Source organism: Sphaeramia orbicularis, chromosome 12 (assembly GCF_902148855.1).
Source record: "Sphaeramia orbicularis chromosome 12, fSphaOr1.1, whole genome shotgun sequence".
NCBI lineage: Eukaryota > Metazoa > Chordata > Actinopteri > Kurtiformes > Apogonidae > Sphaeramia > Sphaeramia orbicularis.
In genome coordinates this window covers 35,144,481-35,163,925 of record NC_043968.1, presented here as the reverse complement: position 1 = coordinate 35,163,925, position 19,445 = coordinate 35,144,481, and the positions used below count along the sequence as shown (strand labels likewise).

Sequence of the window (19,445 nt, the reverse complement as noted above, 5' to 3'; positions counted from 1 at the left end):
ATCAATCTGTTAATATACTCCATCTAGCTACTAAACTGGAATCCCATTTGTCTGGTTATTTTGCCTTTGTAAATTATATTAATTTGGCTTTTCTATGTAATCCACAATTTCCTACAAGTTTAGAGATATTCAAATAAATGTTTGTCTTTCTATCTGTGCAACACAAAGGGCTGCAAGTACCCAGCAGTTATTCTGAAAAATGAACATGACCACTTTGCATGAGTGGTCTGAATAATAGTATACAGTTTTATCTCACTAACACAAAATAGAAAACCCAAATATAATTTTATTTACAATCTCAAAACAGAAATGCAAGAAATCATAACTAACTTTTTTTTTTTAAATTTTGATTACATAAAAGCTATGTTTGATATATACAATATTTGACAAACCTTTTTCCCAGGCGATCATTTGACTTCTTTTTTATTCTAACCATGACTTTAGATAAACTAAATCTATGCAAATCTTTATTGGCGGGATTGATCATCTACCAAGAGGAAAAGGAAACCGTGGTTTACAAATGTATAATACTGTAAGCATAGCATTATAAGGTCATAGCATTAACATTGCATGGTCTTAGCATTACAGTTTACATATATATATATATATATATATATATATATATATATATATATATATATATATATATATATATATGTAAAAGAAGTTGATAAAGGCTCATTTCCATCAATTTTACAGTCAAGCTTTAATCATAACTTGAGTCTTTGCTCTGAGGAGGAATTAAAAGTGCAGACATCTTAAAACTTTTTGTCTGAACTGTACGGTGTAATAGTAGAAAAAGAAACATGTGGAAACAGTATTTGATTCAACATAATTAAAGTCATTTATAAGTTAAACAAAGGCATTAGGTATTAGCAGCGTTTCTATGCCTTACAAGGCTGTCATACAGTCATGACCAAGGTTTGTGCACAGAGTAAAAACTCAAGGATCTCTTTGGTCTGAAAAGTGTTTTGGCAAATTTAAAACAACCTAAATAGCAGATGGAAAATAGAACACAACGTCCAAAAAACGATCTGAAAGCAGAAGAAACAAGTAAATCAGAGTACTGCCAACACTGTTGAATTATTTCTTTAAGCATGTATCTATCAGTTCTACATAAACCTCAAAGACCAACAACTAGCTCAGCCCTTTGACCCAGGTTTGAGGGTGCTAAAGGGTTTGGAGTTCCTAAGTGAGCTTGAAATCTCCTGCAGGAAGGCGGTGATGTGCAAATCCTTTTCAGACTTCCTGCCATCAAAAATGACCACCAGAGTGAAGTGAGGCTCAGGCCGAGTCAGGTAGTAGGTGCTCTGGACTTTGTCATCATAAAAGTGCACCACTTTGTCCAGAGTGTTGAGCTCAGCCGCCCGATCTCCCATCATCATGATGACGTTAGGCCAATGTGTGAGTGGCCGCTCTCCTGAAGGCAGGGACACCACAGCAGGGAACTGCTCCACGCCCTTTGGTGCTTCCCTGTATGAATGTGGGTGGTGGTAACCGTGACCTTGGAAGCTTTCTGAGCCACGGTTGTCAAACACCAGGGATACGTTGCTCGCATCATGCTTGCGGATGAAGGAGCAGATCTTGCCATGGTAGTCTGGCGTGGTGCGGGCAGTCAGAGCTCTCATGTCAGCTGGGGCTGTCTGCCGACTCAGGGCTTCATGAAAATAGAAGCTGAACTTGGCAAGGAGAGCTGCCTGGAAACGCTGCAGCCATGTGTACAGGTGCGGAGGTTGCACAGCCTTCTGGGACTGACCTCCAAACAGATGCTTGCGGGTTTCTTTCTGCCGCTGGAAGAGCTGACCCCAGGCGGTGAGCTTAGAGTTAGCACCATGCAGGCTGAGCAGAGCGGGTAGGAAATGCCACTCTGACACCTGGGCCTGGCAGCGAAGCAACTGGGTCACCACATCCACCTCTGTCTGGAAGCACTCCTCCACACGGCCCAGGATGGGATGGTGGAATCTGGAGGAGTGAGCACAAGGACATCCGTAATGAAACAGACAAACACACAACTGAACAATAGAAATACAGAAGCTGGCCACATCTTATATAGAGACCAGGCTGCACCATTTTTATTTTGGATCAGAGCCAGCAGTCAATCCTTTTTTTAGCGTTCATATTCCTCTGCAGGTCTGCTGATGAGAACATCCCCTTCACCCTTCAGTGCACACTCACATTAGTGATGTGTGGTGTGTCATGCTGCAGCATGCTGAGCTCAACCGTGCCATTTGTGTTCCTGCTACAGTTGCAGAAAACAATTTACTGTCACTTCTCTGGGGAATAAGTTTCCACATTTCAAAATTTGCTGGATGCAGCACAAACTTTCTTCTACAACCCCAAACTGTCATGTTCTCTTTTATGAGTTTCTATCATACACCATACTTATTTATTTTAGCTTTATAAACCAAGTAAAAAATGGCATAAACAGATACACACTTGGAGCTGTATTTCTGCAGCACTGCCTCCAGTGTGGTGACCAGTTCTTCTGAGATGATGCTCTTCTGGCTGCCCAGCGAATGCATTTTCTCATACAGATCGGCCATCTCCATCCTGGCCTGGGTGAAGTGGCAGAGCTGCTCTGAAAGGTGAGACAGCAGGTCTTCCAGGTAGGAGGCGGAGCCCGGCTGGTTGTGGCGCCCCATAGTTACCACTTTCCTCAGCTCATTGTACAGAGAGGTATAGATGGTTCGGATAGAGTCTTTGCGACTGAAGAAGGACTGACCACCTGCCCAGAGGAAAAGGAAACCACTGTTTACAAATATAAACCCTTAAGTCTGTTGTTATGGGCAGCACATTACTGAGATGAAAATGGTTGACATTTTTATGCTACAGCACCACCTGGTGCTGAAAATATTCTGTTTTATGACTCATGCTGAAAACAAAGTAATAAAGATTTTTTTATGGCTTTTCTGCCAATTACATAGACAGTTATATAACCATTCTTCTTCTGACTGTAAGTAGTAAAAATATTTTCACAGTTTAGAAGAAAAACTGAGTGGGGCTTTTAAAAATAAGAATACATTTTGTTGCTGTGAACACATCAATAAAAACAGTATCACAATAGTGGACAGGTAAGTACACAAACTAGTTCTCCATGGGTGCTTATCATATTGGACCATATTGTTCTCAGAAGACAGTAACAAAGCAGCTGAATTTTAAAGGTTAATTCCCTTCATTGTCTTGTAGGGAAATAGGGTCTCTGCATTTTACCCACCCTCATACACACACAGCACCTATCATCAGCACACTTTAGGAGCAGTGAGCTGTCACTGAAGGCACACAGTTAGCAACTCCAGATCTTCATCAGTACCATGGCCATGGACACTGACAGGAGAATTAACCTGTATGTACAGTACCTGCTTATAATGGAATGGCTCCAGGAGGATTCTGTTGGGTTTCTGTAGAATTGACTTAGAGTCTGGTTTTGACCAACTCTATATATAAAATGTCAAGAGATAACTTTTTTGTGATCTGGCGCTATATAAATAAAATTTGATTGATTGAGTGATTTAATTGGTTTTCCCCTGTAAGTCGCTTTGGAAAAAAGCGTCTGCCAAATGCGTAAACATAAACATAAACATAAACATAATGGAGGAGGAAATCTAAGTACCTGGAGGTTAGTGGTTCCCCTTAAAAGCAGCAAATGTTTGTAGGCATTCGTGACAGTTGTAGATGTTTTTCTAACATGAATTTTAAAATGTAATGATAATAATCTAGCTACGGTAAAACGTTAGAGCACGACATCCCCACTTTTCAAAGATCACTGATGACTCTTTTCCAAACAGTCATTATTTTTAACCAACAGTTCCAGGTCTAGATACAAGTATTTGAAGAATATGACTACAAGAAAAGGCAGATACATTCTGCAATGCCTGAACAATTATAATTGATAACTGACAGGATTAAAGGACAAAATGAAAAGAAATGAATGAAGATTTTGTCATTTAAATTACTATCGGCTCACCATCTTACACAAAGGTGATGTAAAATACAGTAAGATCAATAAATATTACAGAAATTTCTAATTGAAATTTGTTTTAAATTGAACTTAACAGATAAAACTTGTATACGCCACCATACATCCAAGTTTTACCCTGAACTAAGGTCTATTTAGTTTCTATGAATTAATTCGATGTTGTAGTCGGGATTTTACCAATTTTCTGTCCCAGAAATGTCATGTTGTGGTACGCCTTCTCCGCAGCAGCCAGGTGAGCCAGAGCAGCCAGCAGAGCCGCCCAGATAGCCCCGGCGCTCTTACTGTTGTCCTTCTCTTTCTCCACGTAATCCTTGGCCCGGTCGAAAGAAAACATGCCGAGCTGTGTGAAGAAGCTTTCCAGGATGGCCCTCTCCCGCGGGACCGGCCGCAACTCCTCAACCTCAGTCATGTCCCCGAGAGAAAGCCGAAAACCGGCACCGGCCACCACAGCGAGCTAACGGCTAATTGTGTTAGCAAATTGAAAGAGTATCGTCTAGGTAAGAAAAAGCAATTATTTCAACTGAGAAGCATAAACCTTTCCCACATTAAAACACAATTACATTATTTCACGACATAACCGCTGACAGTTATGCTGGAAAACCAGTATTTTGTTGAAGACAAAAATACTAAATGTTGTGCGTATCTTTAGCTAACTATCTGACTGTCCGACGCCATATTGGAAAAGCAGGATGTAAACACTACGGAAAGGCAAGAGTACCAAAATACACTAATGAAGTAGCGTATATGAAGTTCTAGGTTTTTGATAGTGTCTTTATTCAATTATAAACCAGCCCAAGTTTATAGAAATCATCCAGATCTAGTTTACAAGCCCTAAATGCAGGAATAAGAGGCATCTCTCTTTCATGGATGAGATGAGGAAATTCTTTTATTTTAGGCTGGATGCACCAGAAATGTAGTTAATTCATGATATTCACTAAGTCACATACAGTCGTTCATATAATATTATGCTGGCCTCTTGCACAAACAGCCACAAAGTTAATCAACATAACGGCCTACAATGGAAGTGTATCAAAACTAGTAACTTTAACCAACTTAGATGCTGTTTGTGAATTTGTAAGAAGCAAGTGTATCAAAGAGCAGGTATAGAATGATCACTGGTATAAGTAAGTAAGTAAATTTTATTTATAGAGCACTTTTCACAGACAGGGTCACAAAGTGCTTTATCAAATCAGATCAAGTTTCCAGAAACCCAACAGAATCCTCCAGGAGCAAACACTTATGACTGGTGACAGTTGCGAGGAAAAACTTCCCTTTAACAGGAAGAAACCTCGAGCAGACCCAGACTCCTGAAGGATGGCTGTCTGCCTTGACCAGTTGGGGTTAAAGAACGAGAATAAAGGAGGAGAAAAGAGAGCGATAGCGATATAGAGAGACTGGGGGAGAGGGGAAGAGGGGGGAGGTAGGGGGACACACATGGAGTACATGTGACACTGTAAAGTAGCAACTTTACATTGCGAAAAATGAATAAAACAGTGCAAGTAGAATACCCGTAAAACTCAATAAAGTACCATTAAGACAGTTTAAAATATGATGAATACATAAAGTGTAATCAGTTTGTGGTGGCCCTGAGTCAGGTGGGAAACTAAAAAGCCTGTTTGAACAGGAGGGTTTTGAGGTGTTTTTTAAAACTCTCTACAGAGTCCATGGACCGCAGGTGTAGAGGTAGGTCATTCCAGAGACGTGGTGCCACAGCTTTAAAGGACCTGTCACCACGTGTGCTAAAACAGGTGTGTGGAACCATCAGCAGGCGCTGTTCTGAAGACCTCAGGCTTCGAGTCGAGCTGTAGGGCTGAATCAGGGAAGCAATATATATAGTATATTTATAGTGTTGATTAAGTAAATGTCTGCAGCTGCGGTGGTTGAATTGACCCAAAAACAAAATTTTCCACTGTTTGAGCTCAGCCATTTGAAGATGTGATTTGAGAGCTTTGGGGAAACACCAGTCAACATTTTTGACACTTTATATCAAACAGCAAATCAATAATATACTCAGCAGAGTTAGCATAAATTTTCCACCTGTGTCTTTACTACTGTGACAAAAGTTAACAGCACAACAAAATATTTGTCTAATACAACATGATAAAAAATGGCTATGATATATAGTTACAAAACTGATTTAAAAAATTATTTCTATTTTATAATCTATTGTGTCATGAAGGAAGAATCATTTGCCTTCATGAAATTGACATTTTGTAGTTTGGAGAATATGTTTTTTGTTTTGTTTTGTTTTCTAAATATGATTTTGATCACAGACATTTTAATCACACTAATGTTGTGAGTGTATGTGTGTGAATATCATTTAACAACTACACTTCCCATGAGTCATATAAGTGTAAATGCTTTCCTCCTCTCACTCTCTGCACATGGGAGGATCTCTGGCTTCTTTAAAATCAACTGCTTCAAAATGAGCACAAATCATATTTTTCCTCCTTCCTCCTCTGTGGTTGGTAAGTGACATCACTTCTGCTGTTATAATTTAGCACTAATGTCAGTAAATTTGAAGTGAAGCTCTGTTTTTCTTATCTTATATTAAATATTAATGATTTCTTCTGCTGTTGGAATCTGACTTAATGCTGAAATTATTTTGTCCTGGTGGTTCTCAGTTTATAAGGGTGTTTTTCATATTGATAAATTATTTAATTTGTTTAATAAAAATATCAGTATGTGTATCATAATTTTGTAGGTGTATAAAGTAGTGTTTCAGTGTTAATTGGTTTCTGACCATCAGTGATAACTTAATGCACAAGAATTTGTAAGTGAATAAAAATAATCTTTTTTTTCTCTTTTTTTGTGCAAAAATGTGTTTTTAATACTTTCAATGTATAATTCTTTCAAAAGTAGCTAATACTATAATAACTACATAGTAAAATGTGTTTTATCTTTTCTTGATCTCTTTGATTTAATTTTGAAAGATTTACAAATCGAGTGAAAAAATGCTTTTGGATCAGCAATCATTGATCATGGAGGGAAAATGACAAAATGCCAAAAACTGCCCTATCTCTTGATTTTGAGGTGCAGGTGTAGGCAAAGAAACAGAAAAAACAGATGGACAAACAGACCTGATTGTAATATTATTGCTGGGTGCAGACAATAATCACCCTATTGTGGGAATAAGGAAAGCACCAGTTTATCGACTTAATTTTATTGCCTGGCATATACATGTGTTTTGCACATACACAAACAAAATTACTCAGTCATGTTTTAAGCATTACTCTGTTCTCAATTGCAGCACCAAAGTAGACTGAAAGTGTTTTCATGTTAAGTATAACTTCTAAGTAATTGTTTGTATCGTTCTCAAATGAGCCATGAACAAATTCAAAAAAGCTGTCTTCTTAGCAAAAAACAGAACAAGTGTTTGATAAATGCATGCATAACAAAAGTGTAAAAGTCAGATAGACTCCTTTCAAATGACTTCCCACAGCTTTCCCAGTAAGAAAATCAAGACACCTTTAGGTTGTACTGTGTATATGTTTATTGATTAATTAATTGAAGTAATACTAATTACTAATTATTTAATTAGCAATAATAATAATGATAATAATAATAATAATAATAATAATAATAATAATAATAATAATAATAACAACAATAATTTAGGGAGCTGCAACATCCATAACTCAGAAGTCTCTGCTAAAAAGTGTGTTGTTAAAATGTTCAAATATCAAAATAGATGCTGATGAATTGTATAATAATAGTTGTTTAAAAAAAACAAACAAACAGAAGTTTTGATTAAACAAAACACAAACCAATGTAACTAATCAACATTTTACACACAATTCATCTGTTGCCCTCTTGGCCTACACTCAAAATCACTACTAATTTTAGGTAAAGCAGGGGACATTTTAAAGAACTGTTCTGAGACGTGATGGATGATCAAATTGAAATAAGTTTTTACCTTGAAAACACAGGGCCTGTGTTCATGTGAGAGTAGCTGCTGTTTGATACAGAGCTCTGTTTGTGCTTGGTGTCTCGTTCTGCTTTCAGGGAAGATTCAGATTCAGTATTATTTCCCATGTGACTGGGGTTTACAGCATCTTGTGCAGGGTTTAAACTATGTGACCATCAGCCAAGGTCTGAGTCTGCTTCTGATTTCTCAGAATCATTAAATGGTAGGACATTGCTTTCTTTGTAATTTGTTATAGCGAGATGTAATCTTACAGAATGAGATTATGTGGTACAACACATACATTTTATAACACCCTGAAGATGTCACATATTCTTTTACAAACAGAAGTACAAACAGGACACATTCAGAGAAAACAAACATGTGGCTGTTTTATTTATAAGGCTGCAATTCAAAAATTATGGCCTCCTATTCCCAATAACTTCCTCTCTACTGTCAAAGTGAAATAAGTAATAAATAAGTAAAATAAGTTACTGCATTAATATTCACCACCTTCTGACCTATACTTTTCAATAACCTTTTCCCTGAGCTACTTGGAGTGTCCTTTTGCCTACATTATGTAGTTGTACCCAGGAATACTGACCCAAATACTGGACCCTCCACACACAGGCTGGTCTGTCAAGGGCAGGGGTCAGCAACCCTGGTCCTAGAGAGCCACTATCCTGCATGTTTTAGATGTATCTCTCTTCCAACACACCTGACTCAAATGATAAGCCTATCATCAAGCTCTGCAGAAGCCTGGTAACGACCACCAGGTGTGCTGGAAGAAGGAACCATCTAAAACATGCAGGACAGTGGCTCTCTAGGACTAGGGTTGCTGACCCCTGGTCAAGGGGGTGAATATGCCATCACTTACGATTAAGATGGGCCTGTGGAATTTAATTAATTTATTTTATTTTATTTTTATTTAACCTTTATTTAACCAGGAAAAGGATCCCATTGAGATTAAGAACCTCTTTTTCAAGGGAGTCCTGGCCAAGAGACAGCATGAAACACAACACATAGTTACAACATACTATTACCTCATACAGTTACAGCAAACAATAATTTACAGGACAATTAATGAAGAGTTCAGACCTAAGCATAGCATTTACAGTTTATGTAGACCACAGGGAAGTGTTTTAAAATGCATAATTCCATTTTTAAAAACGGCAAAATATCACTCCTTTAACATAACATTGCCTGAAGATATTTGTTTCCACTCTGACATTAAAGACATAATCTATGTTTTATAGTACAAGATTGTTGATGAACCAGACATCTTCTTAAATGTGAGACGTTTCTGACTTGGCTTGTGATGTGAGTGTGTATTTCTGGTATTTTACTGAACATTTCTAGACCATAGTTAGTCCATGGACGCTCCTGTCAGAGCTGGTCCTGTGCCTTTAAGAGAGCAGTGAGCGGTTTGTGGTTGGTTTTGCGGATGTTGGTCCGTCGATAAATGTGTTCGTGTGATCTGATGTGATCTTATCGAGTGTTCCTCATATGGCGTTAGAACATAAACAACAAAGGGTCATCTGTTGGAGCTCGAATCTACTGAAATACCGTTTTTTCTGTGTAATGTAATGTCCAAGGAAACGAAATCCCTCTCAGTCAGAAAGATAAGTCCGTGTGATCTGGAAATAAGGTGTTAATTTAGTTAACATTAGCTGTCCAAGTAACGAGGTTACAGGGAGTGGTACTGGTCTCATGATGGCTCTGGAAGTAACTGGTGAGTTGTCTGAAAAACACGCCACGCGCTGTACTAACAACAGTAATAATTTAACTGTTTAATATGTGCATTAGATACACTCTAATCGTGTCAGACTTATCCTAAAAGGAGACTTTTTGATGTTTGTATGCCGTTGGGTTGTCTAAAGAGCACGAGTGTAACGTCACTGTAACGTGATACCGTTAACACGGTACATTTGTGTTAGTGAACAAAGCAGAAGTTAGTTTCTAATTTGCAGTTTCGGTACGACAACCAAAGGAAAATTCAACTTGTAGTGTTAGATGACTGATTCTCCACCTAGTAATGCTTTAAAGGCATGTTAGAAATTGGAAGTAAAGCTTCACTGCTGTCTGAGACCCAATCTCCAACTTCTGAAACCCCTACTCTGTTGTGAAAATGCGAAAAATGCGCTTTTACAGCTCTTCTAGATCGTGTGAGACAAGGTCCAGATATAAAGCCAATGTTTTTCTCTCAGGTATAGTTTCTGATTTACATTTTTCTATTTGTTAAAACGTGAAAAGAAACTTTCACAGCTGTTTAACATTGAGTCCACACTAGAACATGTCTAGTGAAAACTTTATTTGTGGATATTACTTTACTTTGTTGATATTTACGAATTATTTTGTGGCAGAGAAATAAAGAAATAATTTAAAAACAATATCTGAACTGATTTCTTTCCGATCCTTATCACACTGTCTTCAAATGAGCATAAATTCCTTCATGCAAATCTACAAAACAAGCTTTAATACATCCGAGTAGTCTTTCTCTCCAAGGGATGGCCCTACAAAAACAGAGCTGCAATCATTAATGCATTGGATGATCTCTCAGAGAAAACCTAACAATTAATTCTTCTTTAAAGTTTCATGTCAGAACTAAGTCTGACAAGATTTTTTTCTTTACCCACCCTAATCAATCAGTTAATAGTTGTAACTACAGCACAGTAACACCACTACACACATCATCATCAGTGTCTGTCTTTGTGTCCTGTCCTGCAGCTCCCTGCTCTGTTCGTCAGTATGGATTCTGACAACGACGTGCAGATGAAAGAATACGTCAAGATGATGACTGATATGATTGTGCTCTGTGCCACCTTGGCACTCTCCCTCTTCTTCTGGGTCATCTCCCTCACCATCAGCACCTACTATGGTGAGCGCCCTGCCCATAAATATTGAATGAATCAGGCTTCTATTTTCAGTGTATTGTGCCTTTTTTGTCGCAGGTAACATGTGAATGGTTGCTTTTTCAGAGAATCTTGAGATTTTTCCTCTTAAAATGCAGTTTAGAGCAAGTCCGAGTCAAATCACATCATGTGCTCAGGTCCGAATATTGGCGTTAAGTCTTAAGTTTTCACACTCTTTCAGTTTTCCTCAGAAATTAACACAAACAACAAACATCTATTAGGACTTAATTTTTCATGGTTAATGTAAAGATAGTCACACTTAGTTTCAATAACCTCTGTAACTGTCAGATTGACTTTGGGCATGGCCATAGCAAATCCTCCACTTGAAGAGCCTTTTCATAACTCTAAACTAGACAGCCAGTCTCTTTATGCATGGATGCAGTTTGGCTTCACATCATTTTCCATTAAATGGTCAAAGGCTTTCAAAGCTGAATGGTAGACTCACAATGTGATCTACAACACTTCTGTCCATTATTAAATGCATAAACATAAACATTATTCACCACTATACCCATATGTATTAATCTATAAGTGTAAACTGAAGGGTTGTCACTAATATCATTCACACATATCAATATAGGGAGAACTTCTATTTCACCAAAAAATAAATTTTAATTTTGATTAAATATCAAATTCTTTTAGTCTTTACTTCATGTATTATATCTATATTTAAACACACTGGTGTATTCTGTGACTTGACTTGCTTGTGGTGGCGTGTAACTCACATTTTACTTTGCCTTTCTTGGTCACAGACAAACTCGTCATTTTATGTGATGAGAAGTCGTGACTAAGTGGACTTCACCACAGTGTGAACTGCCTGTGCAGTAATTCTTTTATTAACATTGTTACTGTAATTTTATGTACAGTGTCTTGTTTCAAATGAAAGCAATAACTTAATGTTAAATTTAAATAATGTGAAGTTTTTGGAGAAGCCTTGTGTGTCTGGAGGAGACTTCAGCCAGAACTTCTGTAATAAAACTTCTGTCAGTCTATACCAATATAAACTAACCTAAATTCTACAGCGCAATGCCTACTGAGATGTCTGGGCCCGTGTTAAACCTTTAACAGCACAGGAATCCTGAAGAAATGTTGTGCAAGTACTTAACATTAGTAATCTGCCTCTGTATCAGAACTCTTTAGAAATTAATTCACACCTCACTCACACTGTTCTTTTCAAGGTACAATTTTCCACCTTGCTAGTAATTCAAGCTACCTAATTTATTAGCATAAATTGAGGGCTGTAGCTAATGCACAGTGCATTATGAGATTTAGGGGGTAGGGCTTTTGATGACAAATTGTTCTTAAGTTATACTTTTGTTCTGAAAACAAGCAGACAGACCATAATGCCCTTTCCATGTATTTAGTCTGGTCTAAGTCATGTTTTGCTGATGGTCTGAGTCGCTGTGTTTTTATAGGTACACTACAGCCTGTATCGCCATGGCGATGGTTGTTCTCTATCTTGGTACCCCTCACATTAACGGCCAGAGCCTTGAAGAAACGCAGTCTGGACCACTCAGGAGCACTGGGAGGTATGTGTGTGCTGCATATATGCATATAGTTATAAGATGGAGTGTGCATACTGTATATCATGTCAAGAGGCAGACTCACTCACTTTGGGTGCAATCTGAACATTAAATTCAGTTCAGAAACAGCATTTGTAACTTTATCTGTATGTTAAAGGTTATTAAATGTGGCCAAAATGTTGTTTATGTGAATATGGCAAAAACAGTAAGTGGCCAAGATAAACATATCACGTAAAAAGTACCTCAACAAGATTAATCATGAATTTTCATACTGAACTGGAGGGCCTAAAGATAAAAAATAGTAAATAAATAAAGGTTCTTTTCACATTTAAGGCTGTTACTTGTGATGTGGAAAAAATGAGATGGCTAGTTATCAGTTATAATCTAATTTTGGTAGTCAGAAAGTAGATATGCAGTTGGATGCAAAAAGTTTGGCATTGTTTTGTTTTAGGGGAAAGAATGTAAATACAGTCTACATAGGTTATGTAGTATAGCATAATACCAGTGATATTAATGCATTGTTATATATATAATTTTTTTTTTTTTTTTTTTTTTTTTACACACACACGTAACGGGCTTGTGCAAAAGTCTGAGCACTCGAAATGTTAAAAACGAGGATTCTTTTTAAAAGTTTTAAAAGCTTCTAAGCTTTTTAGAAGTTCAGAAACCAACAGTTGTCTTAGGAAGTGTCAGCTGGTGCCAGTTTCAAAGCCTTTAAATATTGACTCCTCAAACCTTGTGCAAACTCTCAGTACCCATAGTTTTCTCTAAACAGGTGCGTAAGACTGAAAATGAAAGATGTTGATGTCCACAGCACAAGGGAAGGCTACGAGACAAGAGTGAAGAGTTTTTAGCAGTTTCCGCAGTGTTAAATATGATGTAAAGATGGCAGTTGAGGGGAACAGTGGTGGTCAGGATGAAATCTAGAGGATTGAGAACAGTCTCAGAGAGAACTGGTCTTAGACTGGTCAAAATGGCAAATCAAAACCACTGTTTCTTAAAAAAACCCACACAATTTTGGATTTATGTATCATGTCCCTGCCCACCCAAAGGGCATTGGTGTATATAGTATATACCAGGAATTCCGTCCGTCTTTCTGTCTGTTCAAGATTTTTGTCCAATTTTTCAAAGACTATTCACCTGATTTTTTTCAAATTCGACATATTTTCTTTACTACCAGGAGAGGTGCAATGCCAAGTGTAATGGCTGGATTTCTTTCTTTCTTTTTCTTTTTTTTTTTTTTTTTTTTTTTTTTTTACAAATTTTTGAAGTTTGTGAATTCTCAAGTTCTATGCATGAAAAATTACAAGGTTCACTCAGTCACACACAGGCATGCAAATGAAAACTATATGTTTTTGAAAGGGGGAAAAAAAAAAAATCAAACATCTGTATCTATAAAGGCCACATGACACCCACATTTTAAAGTTCAAAGTAAATAAATAATTATAATAAGAGGAGAACAATAAAATCAGTGTATGATTTGGGTCACGTTGCTACAAATACAGCTCTGCATGTTTAACGTGATGCTTAAAACGGCCTCTCCGTAGTCTCTATTCTCTCTTCTTTGGTAGAATATACAGCAGCCTCCTGTTTTTGGAAATTGCTTGGCATTTTTAAAAATGCATCGCTACTTTTTTCTTGTTTTTTTAATATTGGATCCATAACTAGTTGAAGTTGAGAGTTATATGAGGGAGAGTCAAAAAGTTCTCAGACAAAATAAAAAGTTTATTTATCAAAATAACAAAATAGTCTTTCTACATCAGCTCCATTAGAGTCTAAACACTTTTTCAATCTGTTTCCATTAGTCGATTCCTTCTTTGCAGACTTGCTGGGGCTTTGCATTGCACATTTTGAAATTATAACATTTGTCTGAGAAGTTTTAGATTTTCCCTCATATAGTCACACAACCTGTTGGTAGTTTTGCTCTTTTCATTGTTTAAAGTGATGCCAACCATATAAAATGTCTTTCCCCAGCTCTCCTTGTAGGCTTTGTGTTGACGATGGCCAACTACAGCTTCTTTTCGTCTCTGCTGGCCTTCTTCATTACCTCCTCCAGACTGACCCGCTGGGGAGGAGCAGTCAAGAAGAAAATCGACGCAGATTACAAAGAGGGTGAGAGGAGGAGTTGGATTTAGTCTGCTTTTATTCCTTTAAATTTGAATGTTAATGCATTAAACTTTATTCATGTCAGGTGGCCAGAGGAACTGGGTCCAGGTCTTTTGTAACGGAGGAGTTCCCACTGAGCTGGCACTGCTTTATATGATAGAGGTAAACATGCTTAAAACCAAAACTGAACAAATATCATTCGTCATGAATGAAGTTAGTAAGGCTGTGTTCATTTCACTGGTTGTGTTTCAGGTCGGTCCAGGCGAGATCCCCATTGATTTTGGGAAACAGTACTCTGCTTCCTGGATGTGTTTGTCTTTACTGGGAGCACTGGCTTGCAGCACTGGAGACACCTGGGCGTCAGAGGTAGGGCCTGTCCTCAGCCAATCGCAGCCAAGACTCATCACTACCTGGGAGGAGGTTCCAGCAGGTGAGACGCAAAAGAAAGCTGTCTATATTCTTGCTCTTCCAGTGCCTGTAAGATAATTTATGACCCGCTCTCATGATGGAGGAGTCAGTTCTTTTTATTACTGTTTGGATGAGCAGTGATAAGTCTATCATCCACTGAAATCTTAAGATTTGTCCCTTTACATAAATCCTGTTAGTGACTGGATGCTTCATCTGATCAGACGGTTGAGGAGAGAACAGTTACAGCTACTTTAGACATGAGCATGTCAATAGAAAACACCCCATCATATGGAAACTGCACATGTGAGGCCATTCGATTCACTGTAATATTATATGGAACATTGGTTCAATGTGCCATGGTGCACATTGCACATTGAACCATGGCACCTAACCTAAGGGGAGCTCTGGGGGATGATGACGATGATCATGATCATGACCTTTTGCACTGTGAAATCCTGTGTGAAAGGTTGTATTTACAGAGACAGAATAAGAGTACTGACACGGATTATAATGGAAAATTTCCAGTAACTATTCCTATCAGACTTTATTGGAAAACGGAGCCCCCTGTTCAGGAAATTCGCATGATCTCGAGGTTTCTGATTTTTTTGTTCTCAAGGAAAACATAGTAGTGAAAGGCATTAAAGTACTAACTGTTTGATAACACTTGGATGTCCACATTCACACTGAAACTGATTTTGTGTAGAAATACATCCATTAATTCTGAACCACTTAGTCCTCTGGAGGGTCACAGGGATGTCGAAGCCTATCCCAGTTACTGACAGGTGAAGGGTACACCCTGGAGAAAACACCTTTCCAGTTCATTACTAGGCTGACATATACAGACGAACAACCATTCACACCAATTAAAGCAGTCTATTATTGATTTTTATTTGATTGGTTTATTTAACAGGGACATTGTACATTAATTCACATTGCTGTGAATACACCACAGTTAGCCTAATGCCTATTTTCAACCACAGTCCCTTGACAGATGTTAAATTGTCACCTAATAAGGTAGCACAAGGAGATACATTACCTAGAAAAAGGATAAGATGGCAAGATGAAAAGTATACTGTTACTTCCACAGTCCTCAGTGGTGTCTTCAAACTGTTTTGGCCAGCAATCAAAAGGTGAAAGATTATTCAACACTCTTCATTTGATCATCATCATCATCAGATACATCCTGAACTCAGGTGGATCTTCTCTGCTTTTGTCGTCCAGGCACTAACGGAGGAGTCACTCCTGTCGGATTGATCTCCAGCTTCTTGGGTGGCCTCACAGTGGGCGCGGCTTACTTTGTGACACAGCTTCTGTTTGTCAACGACCTGCACCTGGCAGACCCTCAGTGGCCGATAATCATGTACGGAGGCGTGGCAGGACTGGTGGGATCCATGCTGGACTCTTTCCTCGGCGCTCACATGCAATACTCTGGTATGAACCGGACATAATCCAGGCAGATTTGTACCATAACAAATCCTAACACTAGCTCAAATGTTCTGACTATATTATATGTCATATGCTCTATGTATTTTTAGGGTGAAACCAGTCTCTCAATCAGAACAATTGTAAAACACGTAGGTGGATGATGTCAGCAAGTAGCATGGGATGATGGGAGTCACTTTTACCACTGTTACTTATGTAAATCTAACATGACTGGCAGAATCGTTTACAGTGTTAATGAATTAAATGTTAATTCACATTACATTTAATGATGTGTAACCAAGGTATGTGAGTTCTTTATAAGAAATGACTGGTCTTGTTTCACCCTTTTGGGATTTATTCAGCAATAATCATCAATAATCAACTAATCTGTCTTTTACTAATGCACACTGTATTAAACTAGAGAAATATTAAAACAGATGAATAAATTACCTCTCTCCAGGATTAGCTATTTGCAAAAGTACATTCAAATAATAATAAAAAATAACTTTCCAGTGTGGCAGTGATTACTAATTACTAATCTATGACATTTCATTATTCATACTATATATCGGTCTCTGTGGTTTAGCATGTGTAACATGTCATAACATTAAATTGTAGTCTAGTCATTTTCAGATATTTCAATGTGTTTTATATATACAGTATAAAACAAACAAAATCAATGAGTAATCTTTGCATTTTACTTAACCAAGCAAGTACACTCAAATTAAAATTGCAATATTGTCCAGAATAATTGCATTTCAAATTTTTACCAATTTGTCCAGCCCTAGAATTGGGGAAGTGTCATCTGTGGCACTGTGTAGTCAAGGTGTAAGGAGTGTGTAGTCAGATGTTTGCAGCTCTGATAACTGATTTTGTTACAATGAGAACTTCACAACCACTCAACAAAATTTAAGGTTAGTGATGTTGTTGTTCCCAGGCCATAACATCATTCTCTTTCTCTCACATTAAACTGAATTAATTATAAACTCTGTTATACTGTCTGCACTGAGCATTCAGTCTTTTCTTATATATAAAGTTTGCTCTGAATTTGGTTCACAACATTAAAACGTGGCTTTAGTGGTCTCCATATGAGTCATTTGATGAGGTTACTGGTCTGACAAAATCAGGTGGTTTGACTTTTAAAGGGGTCATATTTTGCTAAACCCACTTTTATTCATCTTTGTTTATTTAGGGACCTTAACAGTTCATAAAGTTTGAATTTGAACCCTCAAGGTGCTGTAAAGCTATCTTTATATTCATTCTGGCAAAAATAGAGTGGATTTCTACAACCCGTTTAAATTCCTGCTTGATTTGTTACGTTTATAACTAGTTAAATCACAACATTTGCACCTATAAGGTCAAGACTTCGGATGAACATTTCTCCGAGTACGACATAATTGTTTGTCAGCAGCAGCGGTTGTAGTTCATATTGAAAATATGTCCAAACTTCAAGCAGATTACCTAAAATGTTCAGTTGTTGGTTGAATGGGACAGAGCAGCACAACCAACAACCTGGAGGGGGTGGGGCGAGAAGTGGCTCATTTCCATTTAAAGGGCCAGCGCTCAAAACAACCTTTCTGGTGTCACTACTCAGAAATAGGGTTGAAGACGGACCTGTGGAGTTGAATTAATGAAGAATTCAGATCCAAGCAGAGCATTTACAGTTTATGTAGACCACAGGAAAATGTTTTAAAATGCATAATTCCATTTAAAAAAGCTAAGTATCACTCCTGTAACACAACTAAAGTCTGACATGATCCATCCTGTTGGGACTTAGAGCTGCCCATGTGTTTACTTTTCCTTGTTTGTTTTTCAGGCTTTGACTCAAACCTTGGTAAGGTGGTGAGTTACGAGTCTGCCACCACCCGGCGGATCTGTGGAAAACCCATCCTGGACAACAACGCAGTCAACCTGTTCTCCTCAGTTCTCATTGCTCTCATCCTGCCTGGATTGGCTTGGGGGCTGTGGCCACGGTAGATGAATGACACAACACAGAAACAGATACGATGCAGAAAAGAGGACTGAAAATACCCAATGAAAACTAAAACCACACATACCTCTATCAAAAATTTAACCTAAAAAAGAACAAGATTAAGACAAAACAAAATGTGAAGCCAAATAATATTCTCTCACTCTATCATCACTTCTTCAGTTTGGACAGTTTCTTGAAATATGTTTCCAGATTTTAATTTATAGTGCTTGATTTTTTGATGATTAATCAGTGAGCAGCTGAGAAAGAAAGGTTGGCACAAACCAACAAAAAAGCACAGTTAAAAATAGGGGTTCGTCATATATTTGACTAAAGGCAAAGGTATACTGGAAAAATAAACATTGTATGGCACACAGTATGAACCTACTGGAAATCCAAAGTGTCTGTAGTTGTTCTGGAAGGTGTGGTGAAAAGCTGGTCTTAACAGTGTGAGTGTTTGTGGTTCAGGTCTGGTTCTAATGTGACAGAAATGTAAGTATGTTTGTAGTGCACTGTGTTACTTTATCTGAAATGTGTTATCTTGCAAAACATGACTTCCCATACAATATGTTAATGTGTTCCTTTACAAAAGCTCTGTCTGTATTAACAAAGTGGTTCTACTTTTACATTGAAGGTGTTTTATTATTGTTTATGATTTCCTGTAATTTAAAATTACTTTTCATGAATATGTTGCTTCTCCTGATTGCTAGGATTCACAGCATAAATTAAACTGTATTTAAAGCATAGAACTGTGGTTAATTTATTATTCAAGATACAAGATTATTCGTCACATGTTCATGGTAGGAACAGTGAAATGCAGCTGTCCACAAGGCTGTGATAGAAAGGCCACAGAAAACTTAATCTTGAGGAGAGAAGTCATAAAAATATAGATAATATAAAATCAAAGTAACTAGCTGTAGTACAGTAACCAAAAACACACTCAAAAACAAATGGTGCATATGAGAACGCAAAGGTTCGGTGTGTAATATACAACAGGCCTTCAAGCCCGCATTTTTTTTTTTAACTTTCTTTTCTCTTAAACTCAATTTGGTATGAATTCAACCAAAAATTTTTAAAAAACCAAAGAAAAAGTTACTTTTTTGACCAAATATATTATTAACCGAACAAAAAAATAATTGTCAAACTACAAACTCTAGCAGCAAAACTAACAAAGAAACAAACTGAACCAAAAGCAATACCTCTTGGGGGGTGGGGTAATAAGTCA

At 37.6% G+C, this 19,445-nt stretch overlaps 2 protein-coding genes across 2 annotated transcripts; one reads left to right on the top strand and one right to left on the bottom strand.

Annotated features, from left to right (window-relative positions):
- Positions 1–687: 687 nt before the first annotated feature.
- On the bottom strand, positions 688–4,657 carry kics2 (KICSTOR subunit 2). The gene is made up of 3 exons (XM_030149952.1): positions 4,154–4,657; positions 2,437–2,725; positions 688–1,962 (listed from the first exon to the last, which is right to left on the bottom strand). The coding sequence occupies exons 1-3, from the start codon at positions 4,383–4,385 to the stop codon at positions 1,143–1,145; spliced, it is 1,341 nt and encodes a 446-aa protein (XP_030005812.1). The 5' UTR covers positions 4,386–4,657; the 3' UTR covers positions 688–1,142.
- A 4,692-nt stretch (positions 4,658–9,349) lies between these two features.
- tmem19 (transmembrane protein 19) lies at positions 9,350–18,966 on the top strand. Its single transcript, XM_030148613.1, has 8 exons — positions 9,350–9,612; positions 10,608–10,758; positions 12,208–12,321; positions 14,290–14,427; positions 14,507–14,583; positions 14,674–14,851; positions 16,051–16,260; positions 18,068–18,966. Exons 2-8 carry the CDS (start codon positions 10,629–10,631, stop codon positions 18,226–18,228), a joined length of 1,008 nt encoding a protein of 335 aa, XP_030004473.1. The 5' UTR covers positions 9,350–9,612; positions 10,608–10,628; the 3' UTR covers positions 18,229–18,966.
- Positions 18,967–19,445: the final 479 nt, after the last annotated feature.

Excerpts from the sequence above, each read along its gene's own strand:
- kics2 (XM_030149952.1), bottom strand. The coding sequence starts at position 4,385 with ATGACTGAGGTTGAGGAGTTGCGGCCGGTCCCGCGGGAGAGGGCCATC. Across the intron at positions 2,726-4,153 it reads ATTTCTGGGACAGAAAATTG|GTGGTCAGTCCTTCTTCAGT; the intron begins GTAAAATCCCGA and ends TCCTCTGGGCAG. Across the intron at positions 1,963-2,436 it reads CTGCAGAAATACAGCTCCAA|ATTCCACCATCCCATCCTGG; the intron begins GTGTGTATCTGT and ends TCACTCCTCCAG.
- tmem19 (XM_030148613.1), top strand. The coding sequence starts at position 10,629 with ATGGATTCTGACAACGACGTGCAGATGAAAGAATACGTCAAGATGATG. Across the intron at positions 12,322-14,289 it reads CCACTCAGGAGCACTGGGAG|CTCTCCTTGTAGGCTTTGTG; the intron begins GTATGTGTGTGC and ends GTCTTTCCCCAG. Across the intron at positions 14,428-14,506 it reads CGACGCAGATTACAAAGAGG|GTGGCCAGAGGAACTGGGTC; the intron begins GTGAGAGGAGGA and ends TATTCATGTCAG.